General features: G+C 58.9%; 4 protein-coding genes across 4 annotated transcripts; 1 reads left to right on the top strand and 3 right to left on the bottom strand.

Moving 5' to 3' along the window:
- Window positions 1–189: 189 nt before the first annotated feature.
- RIC8A (RIC8 guanine nucleotide exchange factor A) lies at window positions 190–6,248 on the bottom strand. The gene is made up of 10 exons (XM_019437599.2): window positions 5,817–6,248; window positions 5,544–5,591; window positions 4,869–5,456; window positions 4,322–4,413; window positions 3,410–3,560; window positions 2,246–2,341; window positions 2,016–2,160; window positions 1,797–1,941; window positions 1,329–1,448; window positions 190–977 (listed from the first exon to the last, which is right to left on the bottom strand). Exons 1-10 carry the CDS (start codon window positions 5,898–5,900, stop codon window positions 857–859), a joined length of 1,590 nt encoding a protein of 529 aa, XP_019293144.1. The 5' UTR covers window positions 5,901–6,248; the 3' UTR covers window positions 190–856.
- A 1,302-nt stretch (window positions 6,249–7,550) lies between these two features.
- BET1L (Bet1 golgi vesicular membrane trafficking protein like) lies at window positions 7,551–11,835 on the top strand. The gene is made up of 4 exons (XM_019437604.2): window positions 7,551–7,702; window positions 8,842–8,933; window positions 9,213–9,269; window positions 9,415–11,835. Exons 1-4 carry the CDS (start codon window positions 7,684–7,686, stop codon window positions 9,580–9,582), a joined length of 336 nt encoding a protein of 111 aa, XP_019293149.1. The 5' UTR covers window positions 7,551–7,683; the 3' UTR covers window positions 9,583–11,835.
- A 1,200-nt stretch (window positions 11,836–13,035) lies between these two features.
- Window positions 13,036–16,952, bottom strand: ODF3 (outer dense fiber of sperm tails 3). The gene is made up of 7 exons (XM_019437598.2): window positions 16,771–16,952; window positions 16,253–16,369; window positions 15,655–15,855; window positions 15,210–15,311; window positions 14,907–15,028; window positions 13,975–14,115; window positions 13,036–13,377 (listed from the first exon to the last, which is right to left on the bottom strand). Exons 2-7 carry the CDS (start codon window positions 16,359–16,361, stop codon window positions 13,288–13,290), a joined length of 765 nt encoding a protein of 254 aa, XP_019293143.2. The 5' UTR covers window positions 16,362–16,369; window positions 16,771–16,952; the 3' UTR covers window positions 13,036–13,287.
- A 1,095-nt stretch (window positions 16,953–18,047) lies between these two features.
- On the bottom strand, window positions 18,048–19,372 carry SCGB1C1 (secretoglobin family 1C member 1). Its single transcript, XM_053899882.1, has 3 exons — window positions 19,318–19,372; window positions 18,513–18,712; window positions 18,048–18,080 (listed from the first exon to the last, which is right to left on the bottom strand). Exons 1-3 carry the CDS (start codon window positions 19,370–19,372, stop codon window positions 18,048–18,050), a joined length of 288 nt encoding a protein of 95 aa, XP_053755857.1.
- Between the last annotated feature and the right edge of the window lie 213 nt (window positions 19,373–19,585).

The raw sequence follows: 19,585 nt of genomic DNA, 5'->3' as shown, positions 1-19,585 counted from the left end.
CAGGCACATCATCCTGACCCCTGGCTCCCACCCTGCGTGTGCTCCCTTGGGCACTGGTGCACCACCTGCCGCGCATTTAAGAGAGTCCTCAGAGAGGGTCTGGTGGCCTCCACAAGAACAAAAGACATGAATGATGATCTAGGAAAAGGACTGAATTCTGAGAACAATGAAATTAATTCCTCACACACATTCTTGCTCGAAACTCTTTATTCCAAGATATTTCAGTGATGCTTTGTGGTACACGACAGAAATCCAGACTTGTGGTTTTACGAGGTGCGTTTCCCTTCGTGTATTTGTCTACGCCAGTGGGAAGCCCAGGATTCCACTGTCACAACCAGTGAGAGCTTGGCTGCTGTGGACACTTATAGCAGAGTGCTGAGCGAGGACCAAGAACGCACAGGAGGCTCCCAGTCCTGAGCTCAGTGGGGACAGAAATAGAGCATACCTTGAAAGTATGTTTCTGACATTAGAATACAGGGTCCTAGCAAGTTCTTTTCCTGTCAGCTGCAGCGCCTGCCTGACACAGAAGCTCTGGGCCGGTATGCCAGCCCTGGACATGCTTGCCTGTGCATGTGCCCATGCTCAGCTCCTGCCCCCAGGCAGCAGCCTCTGCACACATCCTCTTGGCACACGAGACCACCTCATCTGTGGAGATCATGGTGGAGTTCCCAGAGTTGCAGCAGGACAAGGCCCTCATAGTCCTAAAGATAAGAAATTGGACCAGAGACAAACCATTAACAGAACTTTGGAAGTAAAGAGAAAAGGGTCTCCAAGCATGGCTTCCCTGGGTCACAGTCCCAAGGCCATCTCTGGAAGCAGCACCAGTTCTGAAGGGGGAACAGAAGAGTGGGTGTCCTCAGTCGGGGTCTGAGTCGGGTTCCGAGGAGAGCTGCCCTTCCATGGTCTCACAAATGGCATCCTGCAGGGATGTGAGCTGACCCCGGGGACTCATCCCCATAGGCTGGATGACTCTGTGCCTGTGGGGGAAAAGCATGGTGGGGAAGGGGCACGGCATGTGGGGCAGAAGTCGGGTTCACCCCTGGCCAAACAGGCCTGAATCCAAACTGCTACCCAGTGGCTTTGAGACCTTACGCACTCTAGAATTCTTATTTCTCCAGGTCTCAATTTTCGTCATCTACGAAACAAATGTAATACCAACCTCAAGTCTAATCCTTTCCTGGGGCATTTCCTGTTTCCGACCTTAGTAACACAGCCTTGCTAAGCCCAACTTTAACCCCACTTCCTGGCGCTCACAGGACCGGACACGGGTCCTAGGCTTCTGTTCTCCCTTCTCCCAGCTGTAGGCCCCTCCTTGACACAACACGTACCTGGAGAGCTTGTCAAACATGTTCACCAGCTTCATGGCCTCATGTTCCTTCTGCTCCTCTGTCATGCCCTCCATGGGGTTGGGCGGTTCTTCCTCCACCCTCCCGGTCACTGGGTTTATGCTGCTTCCCAGGGGAGGGATTGTGGGGAACGCATTAGCGACTCTCTAGGACAGGAGGCGGCTGCATAGGGTGGGTGGAAGCAGGGCAGCCACAAGAGGGCTCTTTCCAGGAGCAGCAAGGACCCCAGCCCCTGCTCGGGGGATATCCTGGTCCCCCGACTGCCTGGCCCCACTCAGCCCACACTCACAAAACATCCTGACATCAAGACAGGTTACTTATGCGACCAGTGCCTGACTCCCCAAAAGTTCAGCCATCTGTCATCTTGTCCCACCCACCCTGTGAGGCCATATGGGTGTGGGAACAGGGGCCAGGGTGAGTGAGGGGAGCCGAGGGTGTAGGGGCACACACCTGGCCTTGGCTTCTTTGTACTCCTCTGTGTCCGTGTCCTCGTCCTCCGAATACTGGCCCTCAGGCCGGCCCCCAGCCATGAGGCCCCTGGCAGCCAGGAGGCCAGCAGCGTTCCCGTAGCCCGTGTACTTGATGAATCGGGGCACTGAGAAGCAGGGCAGAGATCAGTGTGTGAGGTGGCTGGGAAGGATAGGCGCTGGGCCAGATCCTGCCACTCACCACTCTCCGAGCACAGGACAAACAGGAACTCGGCTGCCACTCTCTTCACGTCAGTATCCAGGTGCGTCATGAGGCGAACAAGCTTGTTCCGCAACAGCTCCCCGACCTCGGGCCGCGTCCTCACGTCCCGCAGTGGGGGCAGCACCTGGGGAGGCAGCCGTCCCTCAGCCTGGGCCTGCAGCAGCTGGGGTCTGTAAGCAGGGTCCCGCCCCGGCCCCTGTGCCCCATACCTGGGCCTTCAGGAACTTCCTTGCAGGGCGGTGCATGCGGGCACACTCCGTCAGTACGCTCAGCACGGGGGCCACGCTCTCTTTCAGCCTGTGCGTCTGCAGAGGAGCCTCTGTCACTGGGGCTGTGCCCCCACCTGACTTGAAGTGGGGGGGGGGGGGCAAACACACGCACACCAGATGGTCCTGGCAGGAGGCGCTCAGGAAGAGGCCTTGCCCTGGTTAGTCAGCTGAGGGGCCAAGACTGGGCACATTCTTGTGAATTTGTGTGAATTTCAAGAGGGCCACAAATGGAACTTAACTTAGGATGCACTCACATGCTCTGTGCCCTGGGGCAAATAACTCATCTGCTCTCACTTCCTCGCCTACGTACCAAGGTTGCACGGGAAATACAGAGCACTCAATTATTAGCACACCACTGGCACATGACCTGTCCTCAGAAAACAACAGCCACAACACAAAAAGAAAACCTCTACTCTGTGGGCGTCATGGATCCAGAGAGCTCCCGTCCTTCCCCGGCCCTCTCCCTAGTTATGTCCCTGGACCCCAACCCCAGCAGCAGCAGCGGTAGGGACAGTCACAGCCATCACATCCAATGCCAGGCGTTTGTAATCCAGCTCACAGCATATGTGCGCAATGTGGGTTCTGGAGGTGTCCATCTAATCCCACTCCCTTGCACTCTGTAGCTTGTGTGATGTCTGCAAGCTCCCAGAGAAGCTGGCCAGAGGTCTGGCCAATGTCCTGTGTGCAGGCCCAAGAACCAGGGAGCCTCTGGCTCAAGATGCCTGTGGGTCCCTGCAGGGATGCTTGTTCCCACGGGCCACCTGTGTGCAGCAACACTGAAGTTCTACAGTCACAAGCGAGGGCTGGGGACTTCTCAGATCACTCAAAAGAGAGCCACAAAGAGATCTAAAAGGTAAGTACTTTGTTTTAAAACTCGTGATAACCAACGAAATGAAAACCTTCAAATATGTGTGTGAGGGTCCCCATATTTCTCAGGGAGGAGGAGTCTGGTGGCTGGACCACAGAGCAGATGGAGAAATTGCCTGACTCACACTGTCAGGCTGATCTCCACTTACCAGTGGGTACCGTGAAAAAGCACGGACCACAGCTGCTGGGGAAAGTCAGAGCCACCGAGGTACCCACACAGTAGGTCCCTCTGCCCACCTGGTGCAGACGCTTTTCTAGGAAGCTGAGGAGGACATGAATCACATCCATGTTTGCTCCCAGGAACTCCAGGGAACCTTCATGTGGCTCCAGGGTAAGAAGGACGTCCAGACACTTGAGGGGCAAATTTCCCAAGAGATTCACTGTGTGGCTGAAGACAGATGGGGGAGAGGGGCTTGGTAAGTCTGGTCCCCCTGCACAAGTACAACCCTTGGTGCCCCCTGCAGAGGCCACATGTGATGTGAACTAGCGTCCAGGGACTTAATGGCCAGCAAGAGGCCAGAACTTAGAGTAGGACTAACCTCAGAGGCTCATCCCACTCAGTGGGGTGAGTTCCCAAGGAAAGGGGCACCCTCTGTCTGGGTTGAAGCACCACAGACACTCTTGAAAGCCAGAACCTGGGGGCGCCTGGGTGGCTCAGTCAGTCAAGAGTCCGGCTTCAACTCAGGTCACGATCTCACAGTTCGTGAGTTCAAGCCCCACATCGGGCTCTGTGCTGACAGCTCGGAGCCTGGAGCCTGCTTCAGATACTGTGTCTCCCTCTCGCTCTCACCTCCCCTGCTCGTGCTCTGTCTCTCAAAGATAAATAAACGTTAGGAAAAAATTAAAAAAAAAAAAAGCAAGCCAGAACCTGCCTAAACACAGGTCATGGAGAAGAGAGATGAATAGCCACGTTGCCCTGTAGATACCACACTGCCTGTTGCTACCACCCAAGTTCCAGGGACACGTTCCCGTCCGCAGATCCAGACACTTGTCCTGGTCACGTAGTACTGCAGAGACACACTGATGTCTGGTCCCAGCCAGACAGATGAAGACTCTCTAGGGTGGCGCCTAGCCCACAGCCAGAGCTGGGAAGCGCTGTTCGGACACGCGAACACACTTCCCTTCCATCTCGAGAGGCTGCACCCTCACCCGTGAAACTCTTCTGTGCGGTCTCCAGCAGCAGCGACCATCATACAGTGCCGCAGAATAGTCCCCAGGTGCCGATAAAGGGCAGCATCTTCCTGACCAGAAAGAAAGGTGTTCTTGTGAGAGGAAGCACCGCTCCAGGATCATGTGCAGAGACCATGCATCTCCTCTACTTGCCCTCTTCTACTCTACCTTGAGAGTGTTTCTGGGATCAAGAACGTCACTAAGTCCTCTCGGGATGAAGTCACAGTGTACTCTAGCCACATGGTCACGGCCTCATGGTGGAAAATCTCCTACAGCCTCCCCACGCACCAAACGGCCCTCCTGCTAGGCTGGAAGAGCCAGACATGCCCTCCACCTCTCTCAGAAATCTTCTCCAAGGCTCCCTGCTCAAAATGTGCATCTCCTTGCCTCCTCCCGATAAGCTAAGAGCTCCACCTGCCCTCTCCCCATCTGATGCCCAGAAACTCGCCAGTATTCCTACAGGCAGACAGATCCAGGAAACGTCCACACTGCTAAGCTCTACCCACGGACTCAGGTCAGCCCTCACCTCATCCACTTCCCTCTTAATGGAGTCAAAGGTGATGTTGAAGAGCACTTTGAGGATCTCCATGGCCCGCTCAGTCTCCTGGGGAGGAAGGAGCTCGGGAGGGCCCCCATCAGGGGTCATTCCCAGTGTCAGCTCCAAGGCAGCAGTCAGCAGGCGCACCCCCTGCAACTCCTGAAACAGCTGCTGGCGCGCATCAGTGCGAAGTGCCGTGAGCAGGAAGAGGAGGCGCAAGTCAAAAAACTGGACTTCGTGTGGGAAGCTGCTCTTGTGATACAGCCCCACACGCTCTGCGAGCCTCACCACTAGGCGGGCTTCTGCGGCCAGCACCTGTGCCACCGGGCTGCTGAGCACGAGGTTGCACAGGCACTTAAGGGACTCGAGTACAACGTCCATGTCCAGAGGCTCAGGGACGGACCCCTCCAAGGCGATGCCAGCATAGGAGGCAAGTGCCTGCAGGCTCTGGCGGCTGGTGAAAGGCTCCAGGCAGCTGCGGTCTCTGGTCAGGATGCGGATGCTCTGCAGCCAGGTGACGCGGCGGGACGGTGGCAAGCCCCGCTCCAGAACCGCGACCAGCAGCTCTGCCAGTCTCTGTGGGCAGGAAGAAGAGCGGCTCCACCAGGCCCCTTTTCCCGGGACCTCCCATCCCTTCCCCTTTACCCCTCGGTCAGCACCCACCTTCCTGTCCTCCTGTTGGGCATCATCAAACGTGAAACTCTGGGAGTTCTGCAGAGAGACCCAGGGGCTCAGGGGCACAGATCCACACCAGGCAGGACCCGCGCTCCGTGGATGGGAAACCGACGGCGCCCCGCCCCACCCGCCCAGCAGCCAGCGCACCCGGACTCTCTCCCGGTAGCAACTCCTCACCGACTCGGCGCCCCGCCCGCCGCGCTCGCGCCCCACCCTGCCCCACCTCTTCTTTCGTGTACCACGTTCACGGCTCTCGCTCACCTCCCGGTTGTACGTGCGCAGAGCCTCCATAATCACATCCTCCTCTCCCGTCTCCACAGCATCCGCAACCACCCGGGGCTCCATGGCGTCCCCGGGATACCGCGCTGGGCGGGTGGGAGAGGCTTGGCTTTCCCACTCCAGGATGAGCCCGCTCGCTCCGCCCTGACTCGCCGCGCGGGGGAAGCCGGGATAGGGGTGCGCGGCGCCGCGGGGCGGGGCCAGGACTGCGCGCGGGGGAAGCCGGGACCGGCGTACGCGGCGACGCGGGGCGGGGTCTGGGTTGTGCGCCGGGGAGGTCGGGACCGGCGTGCACGGCACCTCCCTCGGGGTTGTATTAGGGCTGCGCGCGGAGGAATCTGGGATGGGCACGCGCGAGGCTGTGGGGCGGGGCCGGGGCTGCGCTGGGAGAGGCCGGGATGGGCGTGCGTTGCGGCTCTGGGGTGTGTCAGGGCTGCGAGCTCCTTAAGGTGGCGAGACCTGGACCAGCTGACTGGAGCTTGAAGATTTTGCCCGGAGTTAGCTGGGGTTTCAAAGATCCTACTCGGTGATCGTCCGACTTTGGGGCCGAGTAGCCTCCGAACCTAACAGGGACCCCTGCTTCTTGGACTGGAATTCCCAGCAGGCGAGGACCTCAGCCCGCCCTACCAACCCCTCCCATCCACGCCCCTCTTGATGGACCGAACGAGTGGAAGTCGAGGGGAAAGTCCAGGTGGAAAAGAAAGGACTTTGCAGCCCGGAGACCACCTGATGTAGTAAACAGGGGTTTGGGTGCCTACTGCATGCGAGGTCTCTGCTTTCGTAGAGGTTGTGTTCCAAAGGTGAACACAAGGAAACACGGACAAATAAGACGCCGATAGGCAGCCATAGTCCTGTGATTTAAGAAAAAAGGCGGAGAGCCTGGTGGGCCGCAAAGGGATCTGATGAAATGCCACTTTTGGAGACTGGACGATAAGAAGTGATCTGGGGGAAGGTCATGCAAAACAAAAAGAGCAGATGGGAATGGTCGTGGTGGGAGAGAAGCAGACCTCCTTGAAGCTTAAAGAAAGGGGAGAGTGGGGAGGGGTCAGGATGAAGGCAAAGCATTATTTTGTGCAGCAACTTCCTGGGTGTGTAACCCAGACACAGTCTGGCCTCGACTCAGCTTCCTCTTTTGAAAAGCAGAGATGGTAGAAACTGTCGTTTCAGTGTGTTGTTAGGAGGAATAAATGACACAGAGCAAACGCTCCAGTAGGGTGGGGAGGTATCCACTGTGCAACAAGCCTATGTTGAGTATCTCCTTCGCACCGCGCCCTCAGCGCCCGGGTGCAAAGGCAAGCGCCCGGTTCCTACTGTCCCCGCCCCCCCCCCCCCGACCCTTCGTCTGGTTTATTTTCCTTCAGAGTGCTTTCACCCCTGCATCTTCTGCAGCGCCCGCTCGCCCCAGGCCTTGATCTCCACTTTGTGCCACCGGCAGTAACCGGGGCCGGGACTCCCACCGCAGCCTGGCGGAGGCGGATGCCCATTGAGACCCTTTCCAGCCTATCTCGCCTGATAAAGGGCCTGGGAGCGCTTCCTACGGAGGACCTGACCCCGCCTTCGGCGCGGTTGGCTGGTAGTAGTGTCTGTCAACGCAGTAATTGCCAGGGGAAAGCACCAACCAGCAGGCGGTCCCCAGAGCCGACGGCCCGTCCCCTCCCCTTGTCCGGCGGCGGAACAGACCTCAGGCGGGTTCGGCTCCCATTACGTCACCCCGGCGGCCGGACCTCGGCCGGAAGTCGGCGTGCCCGGGCGGAAGGGGCAGGGCCGCAGGGCCCTTCCCGCTGCTGCGCCACGTCCGCGGAGGCTGTGGCTGTGCGGTTGACGGAGACCCCGGCCGGGGGCGGGAGCGATGGCTGACTGGGCGCGGGGTGAGCGCGGGGGAGCGAGCCGGATGGCGGCGCGGCCGGCCGTGGACGATGCGGCTGCCCGCTGAAGCCGCCTCCGCCCGCCCCTGCCCCGCCGAGTGGCCGCGGCGGGGAGAACTGCCGGCGGGCGGAGCCAGGCTGCGCGCGGGGGGAGGGGTCTCTGGGGCCCTGCAGGTGCTCCTGACCCTGCGAGGTCGTTCTGCCTGGGGCCTCTGGCGGGCCACGGGCCACAGGTCCCGGAAGCTGGCGTGGGAGAGGAGGCTTTTGCGTGGTGGGGTGGCCTAGGCTGGCCCGTTTGCCCTCGGGGAAGCCCCTGTTCTCATCTGGGATTGGGATGCTGATGGCCTGTGTCGCTGGGCTCTTGTAACTGTTAGGGGGTTAACGAACATGAAGTGGTTGGCAGGACGTTAACAGCCTTTCTTTTGGGGTTTGTATTCATCAGTGATTCCTAAGGCTGTGCCTCGGTGGCATATTAAGGCATCCTGGCCGCCGCAAAATTGCACTCCGAACTTGGGGGGAGATGGTTCCCACCCGCCTGATGTGACAAATTCAGCATCACTAGTCATGGGTCAGGGCGTCCTGTAAGGTGTGGGGTGTAGAGGTGAGCAGACCTAGGGCCTGCACTCAGGATCGACCTCAGCCCCCACTTTTGGGTGTTGGGAGCTTTGCGAATTTGTTTCCTCTTTGGTCACTTGTCATCTCTTCAGAACCCAGTTCATGGGCCATCACTGCCAGGGCCTTTCTGCTTCCCTCCTGGGTGCTCTTCCTGCCAGAACTAACTATCCCATATATCCTTATGATGCCATCTGTGGAGGGATCATGCAGGTTCTGTGACAGTATCAGAAAGTGCTAGTAGGACTGTACCCCTTTGGGGTGCCTAGATACGTTTACAGGACACGTGCTCACATGACAGGTGCTCACACGCACTATCCTTTACACAGCCCGTCACGTGTGACGTCCATGCACTGGATCCCGGGTTAGGGTTGGGCCCGCTCAACAGATGTGAGCTCAGTCCTCTGAGACTTCCAGCATGGCTGGGTGGGATTGGAGTGAGAGCCCTGAGGCCACAAAGGGCTGACATGCAGGGGTCAAGGGCAGTGCTCACAGGTGGATGCTCCCCCTCAGACTCTCCCTTCTCGCAGCTCAGAGCCCCGCCGCTGTGGAGGAGATTCTAGACCGGGAGAATAAGCGGATGGCCGACAACTTGGCTTCCAAGGTCACCAGGCTCAAATCGGTCAGTGGTGGTCGTCCCTTCACCTCCACCTAGCACCCTGGAGTGGGGACCAGAGGGAGGGTAGAGGCTGGGAAGGGTTTCACGTAGTTCCCATCTTCCTTGTCTCATTCATGGCAGCGTTCATCCGTGTGAGGTCCAGGGGACACCTGAATCCTGATCTCTGCTGGTGGTACCGTGTCTGGCAGAGTTGTTGGCAGGGTCTGCTGGTCTTACGGGGGGTCAAGCGCCATCCAGTGTCCCTTCTCTGGCCTGACCTTGCCCCCTCTGTGTCCTGACCAGCTGGCCCTGGACATCGATAGGGACGCAGAAGACCAGAACCGGTACCTGGACAGCATGGTAAGGGTCTGCAGTGTGCGCGGGCATCGCGGTCAGCTCTGCCCCACACCGCCTGCTGTGCAGGCTCCCAGCGTGCCTGCAGCACCTGCGTGTCGGTCGTGGAGATGCCCCCCCCCGTGTGACTGTGCTGGGATTCCTCCCTCAGGACTCGGATTTCACAAGCATGACAGGCCTGCTCACAGGGAGTGTGAAGCGCTTTTCCACAATGGCGAGGTCTGGGCGAGACAACCGGAAGCTTCTATGTGGTATGGCCGCAGGCCTGATCGTGGCCTTCTTCATCCTCTCGTATCTCCTGTCAAGGGCAAGGACATGAGCCACTAGGAACTGGCTTCTGTGAGTGCCTGGGGCAACCAGGGTCTCCCCCTGCCTGGTGTCCTGGGCTCCAGAAGACCTACGTACAAAATACTCCTTTGAAACGATGATCGTGGCTTGGGAATCTTTTTCCTGTGTGACTGGGAGTTCGTGGCTTCCTCTGACCCTGTGAGCTCATGTTGGCCGGTCCCATGTGTGTAAGGCTCTCTTTCCCTTGGAGAAACCAAGGCCCAGCTCTCTGTACTATTCCGGGTGTTAGAGGCTCTGGCAGAGCAGGTCTGACCTGAGCAGCTGGGAATCCTGGACATGGCTACCTGTGGCTAGCAGCCTTCCCCTGTTCCTTGGGGCTTTGGCGTTTTAAGGCTCTGTCCCATCCTTGTCTCTGGGTCAGGCCACATCTGAGGTCTGAGGTGCCTGGAGCTGACACAGGAAGGGGGTGTGGCTGTGAACTTTGAGCACCATTTCTCCTCAGAGATGGCTGATACTCTTGGCTAGGGCTGCTGGGCATGGGTAGATCAATGTTGAGGGTTCCGCCCTGAGGCCTTGCCTGCCCTCCGGACCCTCGGGAAAGGGCAAGGGGTCGTGGATGAAGGAGTGGACTGCAGCCTTGGCTGGAGGCCCTGGGCCCTCCCAGTCCTTCTGGATCTCACAGTCTTGTATCCAGGAGAAGAAACTCCCCATTTTCTCAGGATTCGAGAGCTACCCAACACCAAAGGTGTATTTCCGCGAGACCAGACCTTTAGAAGCAGTTCTGTCTGGCATTTCAGAGTCAGGCAGTGTGTGTGTTGAGGGGGGCACCTTCTGTGGGTCAGGACAGGAGGCTTCCCTACAAGGACTCTCTTCGTAGGACCTATGGGTCGCTTCTGGAGTGTCAGCAGGCAGCTTCCCATCCACCAAGCGAGGCCCTTTGACAGTGAGTACCACCTTACTGTGGGGACGCTTAGTTATTCTCACATCCCTCTGCAGACTGCCCTCCATGCCCACCCACCGTTCGTTCCCTGGGCCCTCACTGCCCACTTGGCCAGCCCCATGTTCACACAAACCGAACCACAGGCCCAGCTGGACCAGTGGCATCTCACCCGCTGGTGAGATGTGGTGAGGTGTCGGCACCCATGCTTGTGCACAAATACATGTAAGAAACGATTCATTGGCTCTGTGTCCTTCCCCGTCTTCTGTCATGCCAGGTACTCCCCTTACTCCCTGAAGACTGTTGGCGCCCTGTCCGCCTCCTTGCCCGGGTCACACACGTTGACCACACGTCAACTCTCTTGGCCCTACGTTGCTCTGGTCTCCAGCCCTGGGCACTGCCCCTGTGGCACTGATGCCTGCCTCCCCTTCCAGCAGGATTGGCCTGTATCCTCATGTGGTCATTCCATTGTACCTGCTGGCCCTCTCAGCCTCCTGGAGGAGGAGGATCCCACCTTCCTACTTCTGAGTGTTCTGTTCTGACTGCCTCTGCTCCTCCAGATGCTCGTTTCTCATCCAGTGAGGTCGGCTTACATGCCTCCGTGTCTCTGGGACTTCACTGTTTCCCCTTACTCCCTGGCATTCTCAGGCTCCCGTGGTCCTGCCTCCCTTCCCAGTCGCCACACTCTATGGCTTTGACTTAGTCCTCTGCTCATCTCACCTTAAATCTTGCCACGGGGGCGTGCCCACTGGCCACTGTGCTGGCAGCTGCCGAGGGCACTGCAGACACACCCTCACCCTGCATCCCCCACTCTGCCTGGGTTTGTGGTGCTGACTTCACTTTCTGAGAACATGCTCCATTGTGGGAGCCACACCACACTAAGCGAGCTGTGCCTGCTCGTCCTGCCATGGCAGGCTAGTTTCCATTCTGCACTTGGGTGGTCTTGCTGAGTGTTTTCTGCTGTCTCCCTGAGACCTCCAGCTGTAACGTTCTCTCCTAAAGTTTCCATCTCTGCTTCCAGCTATTTTGGGGTCTGGGTTTTAGTTCCTTTCTGATTGACCTTTTGGTCTCTCATTCTCGTTGCATTGGGATGGATTCCGTGAGGGGGGCCTGGCAATTCTGCCAACCTGTCAGAGGCTTCACCCTCTTCCTGCTCAGCCTTGTGCACTCAGCACCTACTTTTGTGCATAGGCGGGGTTTGCTGATGTTGGTGCCTGAGACTAGTAACCCAAGAAGGACCCGGGGACCCAGTCTGTGCCAAGGTAGCTGCCAGGCTCTATCCCGCAATTCAAGGACAAGGCATTTACCAATAAAAATTTGGAATAAACAGTTTCATGATGAAGTAAACACTGTCTTTGGTGTCCTCATTTCTTTGGGTGCTTGAGAGTTTCATCTGTAACTGACTCGGTCCACAGACAGGCCATGGACACTGCTGGTCCAGACCCCACTTCTTCCCTCTCTGGTTCTGCCTTGTCCCTGTACCCTCCCTCCCTCCCTCACTTGGCCCCTGCCGCCCTAGGCAGGTGGTCACAGGCTTACCACTTTCTCTGCCAAGTTTCTGTAACTCAGATAGGGTGGTGATAGTATTACTCCCAAGGGTTAGATGAATAAATGTGAGGTGCTCAGAACACCGAACCTGACGTTCCTGCTGGGCCAGGGTCAGCAGCCATATTGTGCTCTGTGTGGCTATGGCTGGCAGGCTCACGGGGACAGCAGGCAGGACCACCCATCTTGAGGTCCTCAGCGACCTCCCCAAGGTCAAGGTGAAATCCAGACTCCATTCCTCAAGGCCTGGCCTTAGACTCCAGGCGGCCTCTAGAAATGCCTGTTTTGGGCCTCACTCGGATACCCCCTTCCTGGTCCTCGTCCTCTTGTGCTTCCTGTGTTGCCTTTGCTGCATAACAGATCACCTTAAAACTTAGTCACTTATAGTGATTTTTGTCTTTGGATCACTGTGGTTGGAATTTGAGACCCGCACGGTGGGGACAGCTCTCTGCCTAGAACATTAAGGCTTCAGCTGGGAGACCCGAGGCCAGGGCTGCTGTCACCTGAAGGCTTGCTCACATCCCCGCTGGTTGATGCTGGTGTGAGCTTGCGGTCCAGCTGTGCTGGCTGCCTGGATGTTGATGTGGCCACACCACGTGCTGGGGGCACACCATGGTGTGAAGTGAGCGAAGCGAGGGGGATACACAGGCAGAAGCTGTTTCCTTTCTATGTCATTGCCTGGCGTCAGGAGTCACAGTATCACTTTATTCAGGGTGGTCACAGGCCCTAGTCCAGATTCAAGGTGGGGACCCAGATCTCACGGTTGAGAGTGAGTCATGCAGGCAGAAGACCACAAAGGAGGGGATAGGTGCTTGTGTGACCATCCCTGGAGTGTACGACGAAACGCGAGGTGAAGGGCCCGAGGCAGAATTAGGAGGGTGGGCGCCCGAGGGTCCCAAGCCCTCCTCTGCTCAGACCCCAAGCCCTGGAAGCCAGGGTAGGACCCAACAGCCTGTGTTGGGGGGGGCGGGGGCGGCTTTCTGAAAAAGCTTGATTCTACTGTCAAGACAAATCCATTACTAATGGGATCTGTGGTTTATTAAACATGTGGGCACAGCAGGAAACAAGATTAGCAAATGGGAAAGCAGCATAGAAAAAATAATTGGTCACAACTGTCCAAACAGGTATGCTCTGCCCTACAGGGCCAGGCTGGCCACAGCCCAGCTTGGGGAGGAGGCGTCCCTAGCCCACGGCCCAGATGTGGGAACATGATGTGCAGAGGCTGTGGGTGATGGGGTGCGGTGGGGGCCAGGGCTATTCCACATCCACCACGAGGGGCATCATGTAGTCAGAATGTTTGATGCCGAAGGTGACGATGGGGGCACAGGGCTTGGTCACTGTCACCTGGGGAGGAGAGGCTGTGAGAGGCTCTGGCACCCCTGCCCCTGCCTGACAGGTTCTGCCCTCCCTGGGGTTAGAGCTGCTGACAGTGGCTTCACTGTCCTTCCTGAGCCCTGGGCTCAGGACCAGCGCCAAAGCCACACTACTGGGTTTGGTGAGTGTTCTGCACACTAACTGTCACTGGTGTCTAGGGAGGCAGGACCTGCCAGCTGGGGAAATGGTATGTCAGGAAAGCCTAGCATTCTAGGGATGCATGGACACTGTGCCCCCCACAGACTCACAGGCCCTTCCCCCCCACACCCACTCTGGGCTTGCTCCCCAACTACTCCTCTGGCCTGTGCCTCCCCCTGCAACCAGGCTGTGCCCCTGCTGACTTCACATCCCCGAGCTGTATCCCCCAACAGCTCAACCACACAGGTTGGCCTGTGTTCCCGGCTTCCCAGGCTGTGCCCCATCACCCCCTCTGAGTGGTGCCCCTTCTCCCCCCCACTGGGTTGTGACCACCCCTATGCCCTCTGGGCCATGTCACCATCCCCACTCCCTCCTCACTGTAACTCCCCACCCCTCACGCCACCCCTCTGGGCCCTGTTCTTCCTGGACCTTCTCAGGGCTGTGGGCTCCTGGTCCTGGCTTGAGGGTCTTGTCCCCTGGGGGCTCCACCCGGGCTGCCATGGTGTATTGTGGAGCCTTGAACTTTGTCACCTGCACATCCGTCTGGCGGTAGGCTGCAGGACCTGGGGTCTGGAAGGTGAAAGAGGCTCAGACAGGCTTGGCCTGCCAGGACACGTGACCCAAAAGGGTAGGCGGCCAGCATTGGACAGTGCGTTTCAAGCCTTGAGTCACTGTGTGTCTGTGTGTCCAGGGGTCCCTTCTGTCTCCAGACAACAGTCACACTGTGGGATGACCTTCTCTGTGTGGGACGTTACTCCTCTACTGAAGCCTCACCAAGGCGATGACACCTCAGTGTGTGTCAGTCCCAGGCTTGTCCCTTTGGTGTGTGCAGGAGAGGCCCCTTTGCAGCTGGGGTTCTGTCCTGTGGGATTTGATGGCCGTGGGCTGGACTGGCGGGTCAGCAGTGCTGTGAAACCACTTTGGAAGTCTCCCCAGGCTCCTCGACCTCCTGAACACATGGCCACCTCAGGGCCTTTGCACTGGCTGTTTCTGCAGCTGGAACCCTCCTCCCCCAAATATCTCACATTTTACTCCTCTCCTTCTTATTTTCCTGCATGCCACCTTATCGAAGGCTGCTCCCACCCTCCCTGCAGCACTCCATAAATCCCTTCCTTGCTCCACTCCCCCGGCACTGTCGCTATCTCCGTCCTTGTCCATTGTCTGCCCTTCCTCATCCCCGGAATGTAACCTGGGGGTGCAGGGGACAGGATGGTGCCATGCATGTGGCAGACACCGGAGGGTGAAGAGCTGATAGGTTTCACTCTGATGGGACTGGGTTCTGGGGAGGAAGGGCCAGATGGACTGTCTCTGGGGGATGAACAGTGCTTTGCCTGGGGCGGGGGGGGGGGGGGGACCCTTGCCTTGTGAAGGTCGTCACTGAAGCTGCCCAGCTTGCTGCGGCCTTTGATGGAGAAGGAGGGTTGGGACGCCTTGCCAACGGTGTGGGGCCCCATGACCACAGGCAGCATGTAGGCGGCAGGGCCTGTGGGGCGCACAGGCAGCGAGTCTCAGTTGGACAGAATCCTGCCTGCAGAGTCTCAGCTCCTTTCCTGAAGTTTGCCACTTCCAGGAGCGCAGCCATCACGTTACCTGTCTCACCTCCCCCCCCCCCCCCCCCGGGTCCCCACCCTGGTTGGATGTTGGCTGTCAGGGCTGCTGCACACCTGGAGTGCTGTCCACTTGGAAGGTCTTGGTTCGGGCAGAAATGGAGTGGCTGGGTGCTGAGTCAAACACGTGCTTGGCCGATTTCTCTGGAAAGTAGTCACCTGGCTCGGGAGAAGAGCGGGGGGCGTGCCGGGAGGGAATGGTGACCGAGATTGGTTAGGGGTGTCCCGGAGTTGCAGGAGTGGGTGGGACAGGTGCAGCTTTGGAGGGGGAAGGGCAGAGTCTGGTGTGGGCCTGGTGTGGGGACGTAGGCCAAGAAAAGCCCAAGTTAGAGCCGGGCTTGAGGGTCTCCGAGGGTGCTTTGGGCCTGATGGTGTCCCTCAAGAGGAAAAAGAGGGGACAGGAGAGCCAGGATGCCTGTGCTCCTTCACACCTTCACCTGGACAGGGTGCAGTGGCCGCCAGCAGGGTTGGGCAGGTCTGCAGCTGGGCCAGGCTCACTTACCGGGGCCAGGGGTCATGATGGTCTTGGTACAATAGCGCCCCAGGATGGAGTAGGCAGGGCCAAGGTCCTTGCCAGTCCTCAGTATCTTGGGGTTCACGCTGTAGCGGGGCCCCGGGGAGCAGTTCTCCGCCAGGAGCATGGGGGCCCCGCGGAAACTGTAGGCTGGTGCACGCAGCTTGGTGGGTGTGTGCTTCACAAAGCCTGTGGGGCAGGGGTTCTGAGCAGCCCGGAGTAAGATGCCATCCTTCTCCCCACCCTATTGACCCCAGAGGGGTTGATGGGCTGGGAGTCAGGGATGAGCCCCCAGCCTTCCCAATGCCCTCCCTGCTCTGAGCCTCTCCAGGCCCACCCCCTGCCCCCACACAGACCCTCCTTAGGCCCACCTCAAACTTTCCCCAGACCCGCCCCAGACCCACCCCAGGCCCATCCATGCCCTCCCCAGACCCTCGTCAGACCTCCCTGACCCTCCCAGAACCTCGCAGACCCGCCCCATGCCCTCCCAGACCCTCTCCAGACCCTCTCCAGGCCCATCCCAAGCCCACCTCAGAGCTGGCTTCTGCCCCTACCTCAGTCCCATCCCAGGCTCCCAGGCTCTTACCCGTGGTGGGTGGAATCAAGTACTTGGGTCCTGGGCTGCTGTAGAGGGCCATGATGGGCCCCCGGGGGCGATGGGGCCTCCAGGTGCCCACCCATACTTCCTCTGCCATGGCTGGCTCTGTCCATGGATGGAAGGGTGACCAGGTGCTGGGAAGTCCCAACTCCCCACCCTATCCCTGTCTTGTCCCCACTGGTGGGCAGAACTGCAGGCCACAGCCTCCTCAGTAAGGTCTTGAGCTGGGGCCTACACAGAGGTTATGCTTGGAGCAGTGGGCTTGCTCTGCCCTCACCAGCCTCCAAGAGGAGGAGCATTAGACCCTCATGCACAATCTGGGAAGGGCTGTCTCCTCCAGCCTCACTGACCACACTTCCCTGGCTCTGCAGGGGCTCTGGGTAGGTTCCTCCTATTCAGGGGATGCTGGGCACCACTGGGCAGGGAGTGGTGGGCAAAGGTGGAAAACTTCTTGGCTGAGGCTGTGCTGTGGGGCAGGGAGAGGGCCACTCCAGAGGGGCCCTTACCTCTTCAGTCCAGGAGCTGCACTCAGAGCAACCTATGGACCGGGCCTCCTTGGCGGTCGTCCCGTCGCACTGGCCTCAATGCCAGGCAGTTCCCAAAAAAGGGGCATGGAAAGGAAGGCCTTTCCCTCTCTCTCCTCTTCCCAGGGGGCTTGGAGAATTGGGTGGGGGTGGGGAGAGATCCTGGCCCCTGAGCTCTAGAATGCAGCTCTGTGGGACAGCAGGTTCTAGATCACTATCTGTATGATGAAGACAATGGCCTCTGCCCAGGGGACCCCCACCCTCACCAGGCATGGCTCAGGTCAGGACTTTGCTCTGCTCCTCACTATGGTGGGTAGGGCAGAGGCTTGGAGGGTGGGAAAGGGACAGTGAGGTTCTGTACTGGAAGGTGAGGCCACAGGGCCCAGAGCTGGAGTGGCCAGAGAGCAAAGGTTGTGAGGGGCAGAGATGAACCTAGTCAGCCTTGCTCCCAGTGAAGACCACTGATCTGGGGAAACTGAGGCACAAGAAGGCTCCAGCAGTTGGGATCCTGGGTGAGGGTAGGGTCAGCGCTGGTTGGGGAGTTTGGGGGGTGGCGCTGAGCTGTTGCCCTTCTGCGGAACCTTTCCAGACCCTGCTCTCCCTCCTGTGCCACTGCTGGCCATGCCCACCCCTCGACCACGGGTGTCCTCAAGACCAGGTGCACTTTCTTCTCCACTTTGTCAAGGTTCCTCTTGGGGGTAGGGCTCGGGTCTGCACGTCTTCCAGACAGACTCTTTCCTTGGGTGACTTTAGGGGGAATGCTTTCAACCCCTGGACCTGTGCCAGGTATATATTGTGGATATTTATTGTCTCGGAATGACAGTCTTCAGACGCAGAACGCCCCCAGCCTGACCTCCCAGTTCTAGCCACATCGCCGGCCTGGGGCTCTTTGCCCTGCCTCCTCTGACGCACTGGTCCTGCACCCCACCGCTGCCTCTGTAGCCCTTCCTGCGTCCACTCCCCTGCCTGTCCGTCTTGCTCTGTCCGCCTACATGGGGGTCTGGTGGTTCTGCCCTCTGTGTGGGGTTACTTCTACGTGCATGCTCTGCGGATGTGACCCTGTGTCTGTGAATCCGCATATCCATGTGGTTGTGTCCCTGGCTGTGGGGAGAGACAGGAGCCAGAGCCTGAGCTGCAGGAGGCTTTATTGATTGAACAGTTTTATAAATTTACACGCAGAGAAGTGGTAATGGGGCAGTGTGGCCATTGCTGCTGGTGTAGCTGGTCCTGTGGCTGCTTGGAGACATGACTGGGGTCCGCTATGCATCATCTTGACTGCCCAGCACTTGCACCTGGAAGGCAGACAGGTGTGGGCCAAGAGGGCTGGGGGGTCCCATACTGGTGATCGATAACTAGAAAGCCCCATCCTGTTGGGCGGGTAGGCTCAGGCCAGCCCCTGGAGGACAGTAGGCTCTGGCACACTTCAGCCAGTCCCCTCCTAGCAACGGCGGAAGTGGTGCGTACTTGTATGTGGGTGTGCCATATGCATGTATGTGCACTTAGGGGAGGCTGAGGCTGCTCTGGGGGATTGAGGTCTGGGATGTCCACTTCTGCTGACTGAGGCAGGTCAAGGTGTCTGTGGGGTGGTGGCTGTATTGGGGTGATAATCAGGAGTCATAGCATTTGGTGGAGGGCTAGTGGGGCAGGGCTGTGTGTCCTGCTGGGGCTGCAGACCTTCAGGGAATGGGGTGACCCCCCCCGCCCCCCCCCCCCAGCCTTGGTACCAGCAGTTTGACCAGCTCCGCCTTGTGCACAGGCTGTAGACCATCGATACAGGACTTGAGCTCCGTCAGTGCTGCCTTGGCATCTGCATTGACATCGTACTTGCCAAGAGGTCCCTCATATAGCTCCTCTGGGGACCCCACCAGCAGCGTTTGCAGGAAGTCCATGAAAAAGTCACTGTTGTCATCCCCGATGGCTAGCCCTGTGAGGTGGGGGCAAGGTGACACCGGCACAAGAGAATTCCATTCCAGCCCACCCCAGACCTCCCAGCGCTCCAGCCTCGGTGGTGTCCAGACCTTCTGCATCAATGCCCACCTCACTTGCCCCAGATGTGCCCCCATGATCACCCTGCCTCACCTCCCCCAGGTCTTACTCCATAATACCCCCTAACTCTACCTGGCCACAGACCCCTCTTGTCACCCCTAGCCTCGGCAGCGTCTCCCACTCTGGGGTTCCCTGGCATTACTAGGGAAGGGGCGGCAAGCCCCTAATGTGGCTGGAATTCACCCTCTGAGTGAGGTTGGCTGACCTGGGGCTTGGAGGGTTGGGGTCAGGCTGGGCTAGGTTGGTGACATTGGGCTTGGTGACGCTAGGGCTGGGGCAGAGGTTGGAGCTGGGCTGGGTGGGGACTGGGGTTGGCGGGAGCATCGGGGGCATCTGCCCACATCTGTGTTCTGTGATGGAGGCCAGTCGGGCACCTAGGAAGGCCGCCGCCCATCCTTGTGAGGGGCCTAGTGCCTGGGTTTTAGCCCCCCAGGTTCCTGTCTGCCCCCACACATGGGCCCTGCTGGAAGCACACAGACTCACCGCAGGAGCAGAGCAGGGTGAGGGCCACCAGCAGGAGGGTGCTGCTCCCCTTCATGGCAGGTAGCAGAGCTCCCTGAGGAGCTGCCTCTGCAGGCTTTATGCCCCACAGGCGGCACCTGGCCTGGGGGCGGGCCCAACCTGCCTGTCAAGACCTTGGCAGTGAGAGCACAAGTTGGGCAGCCAGGGGTGTGTCCTCACCCTGGGCCCCCATGGGTGTCAAGGAGCAACAGGCTTAGGGTGCTGTGTGAGGGGCAGTCGGCTTGTGGTT

This window comes from Panthera pardus, unplaced genomic scaffold (assembly GCF_024362965.1).
Source record: "Panthera pardus isolate Hobbes unplaced genomic scaffold, ASM2436296v1 HiC_scaffold_12, whole genome shotgun sequence".
NCBI lineage: Eukaryota > Metazoa > Chordata > Mammalia > Carnivora > Felidae > Panthera > Panthera pardus.
This window is presented reverse-complemented; position numbering and strand designations above follow the sequence as displayed.

What these genes read in the sequence shown, in the direction of transcription:
- RIC8A (XM_019437599.2), bottom strand. Translation starts at nt 5,900, where the DNA reads ATGGAGCCCCGGGTGGTTGCGGATGCTGTGGAGACGGGAGAGGAGGAT. An exon ending in TTAAGAGGGAAGTGGATGAG is followed by an intron (nt 4,414 to 4,868) that starts GTGAGGGCTGAC and finishes CTTTCTGGTCAG; the next exon opens with GAAGATGCTGCCCTTTATCG. An exon ending in TAGAAAAGCGTCTGCACCAG is followed by an intron (nt 2,342 to 3,409) that starts GTGGGCAGAGGG and finishes GCTCCTCTGCAG; the next exon opens with ACGCACAGGCTGAAAGAGAG.
- BET1L (XM_019437604.2), top strand. An exon ending in AGGTCACCAGGCTCAAATCG is followed by an intron (nt 8,934 to 9,212) that starts GTCAGTGGTGGT and finishes TGTCCTGACCAG; the next exon opens with CTGGCCCTGGACATCGATAG. An exon ending in ACCGGTACCTGGACAGCATG is followed by an intron (nt 9,270 to 9,414) that starts GTAAGGGTCTGC and finishes TTCCTCCCTCAG; the next exon opens with GACTCGGATTTCACAAGCAT.
- ODF3 (XM_019437598.2), bottom strand. Translation starts at nt 16,361, where the DNA reads ATGGCAGAGGAAGTATGGGTGGGCACCTGGAGGCCCCATCGCCCCCGG. An exon ending in CCAAGTGGACAGCACTCCAG is followed by an intron (nt 15,029 to 15,209) that starts GTGTGCAGCAGC and finishes TGCGCCCCACAG; the next exon opens with GCCCTGCCGCCTACATGCTG. An exon ending in GAGCCCACAGCCCTGAGAAG is followed by an intron (nt 13,378 to 13,974) that starts GTCCAGGAAGAA and finishes TCTCCTCCCCAG; the next exon opens with GTGACAGTGACCAAGCCCTG.
- SCGB1C1 (XM_053899882.1), bottom strand. Translation starts at nt 19,372, where the DNA reads ATGAAGGGGAGCAGCACCCTCCTGCTGGTGGCCCTCACCCTGCTCTGC. An exon ending in CACCCTGCTCTGCTCCTGCG is followed by an intron (nt 18,713 to 19,317) that starts GTGAGTCTGTGT and finishes CCCACCTCACAG; the next exon opens with GGCTAGCCATCGGGGATGAC. An exon ending in CGGAGCTGGTCAAACTGCTG is followed by an intron (nt 18,081 to 18,512) that starts GTACCAAGGCTG and finishes TCTGCCTTCCAG; the next exon opens with GTGCAAGTGCTGGGCAGTCA.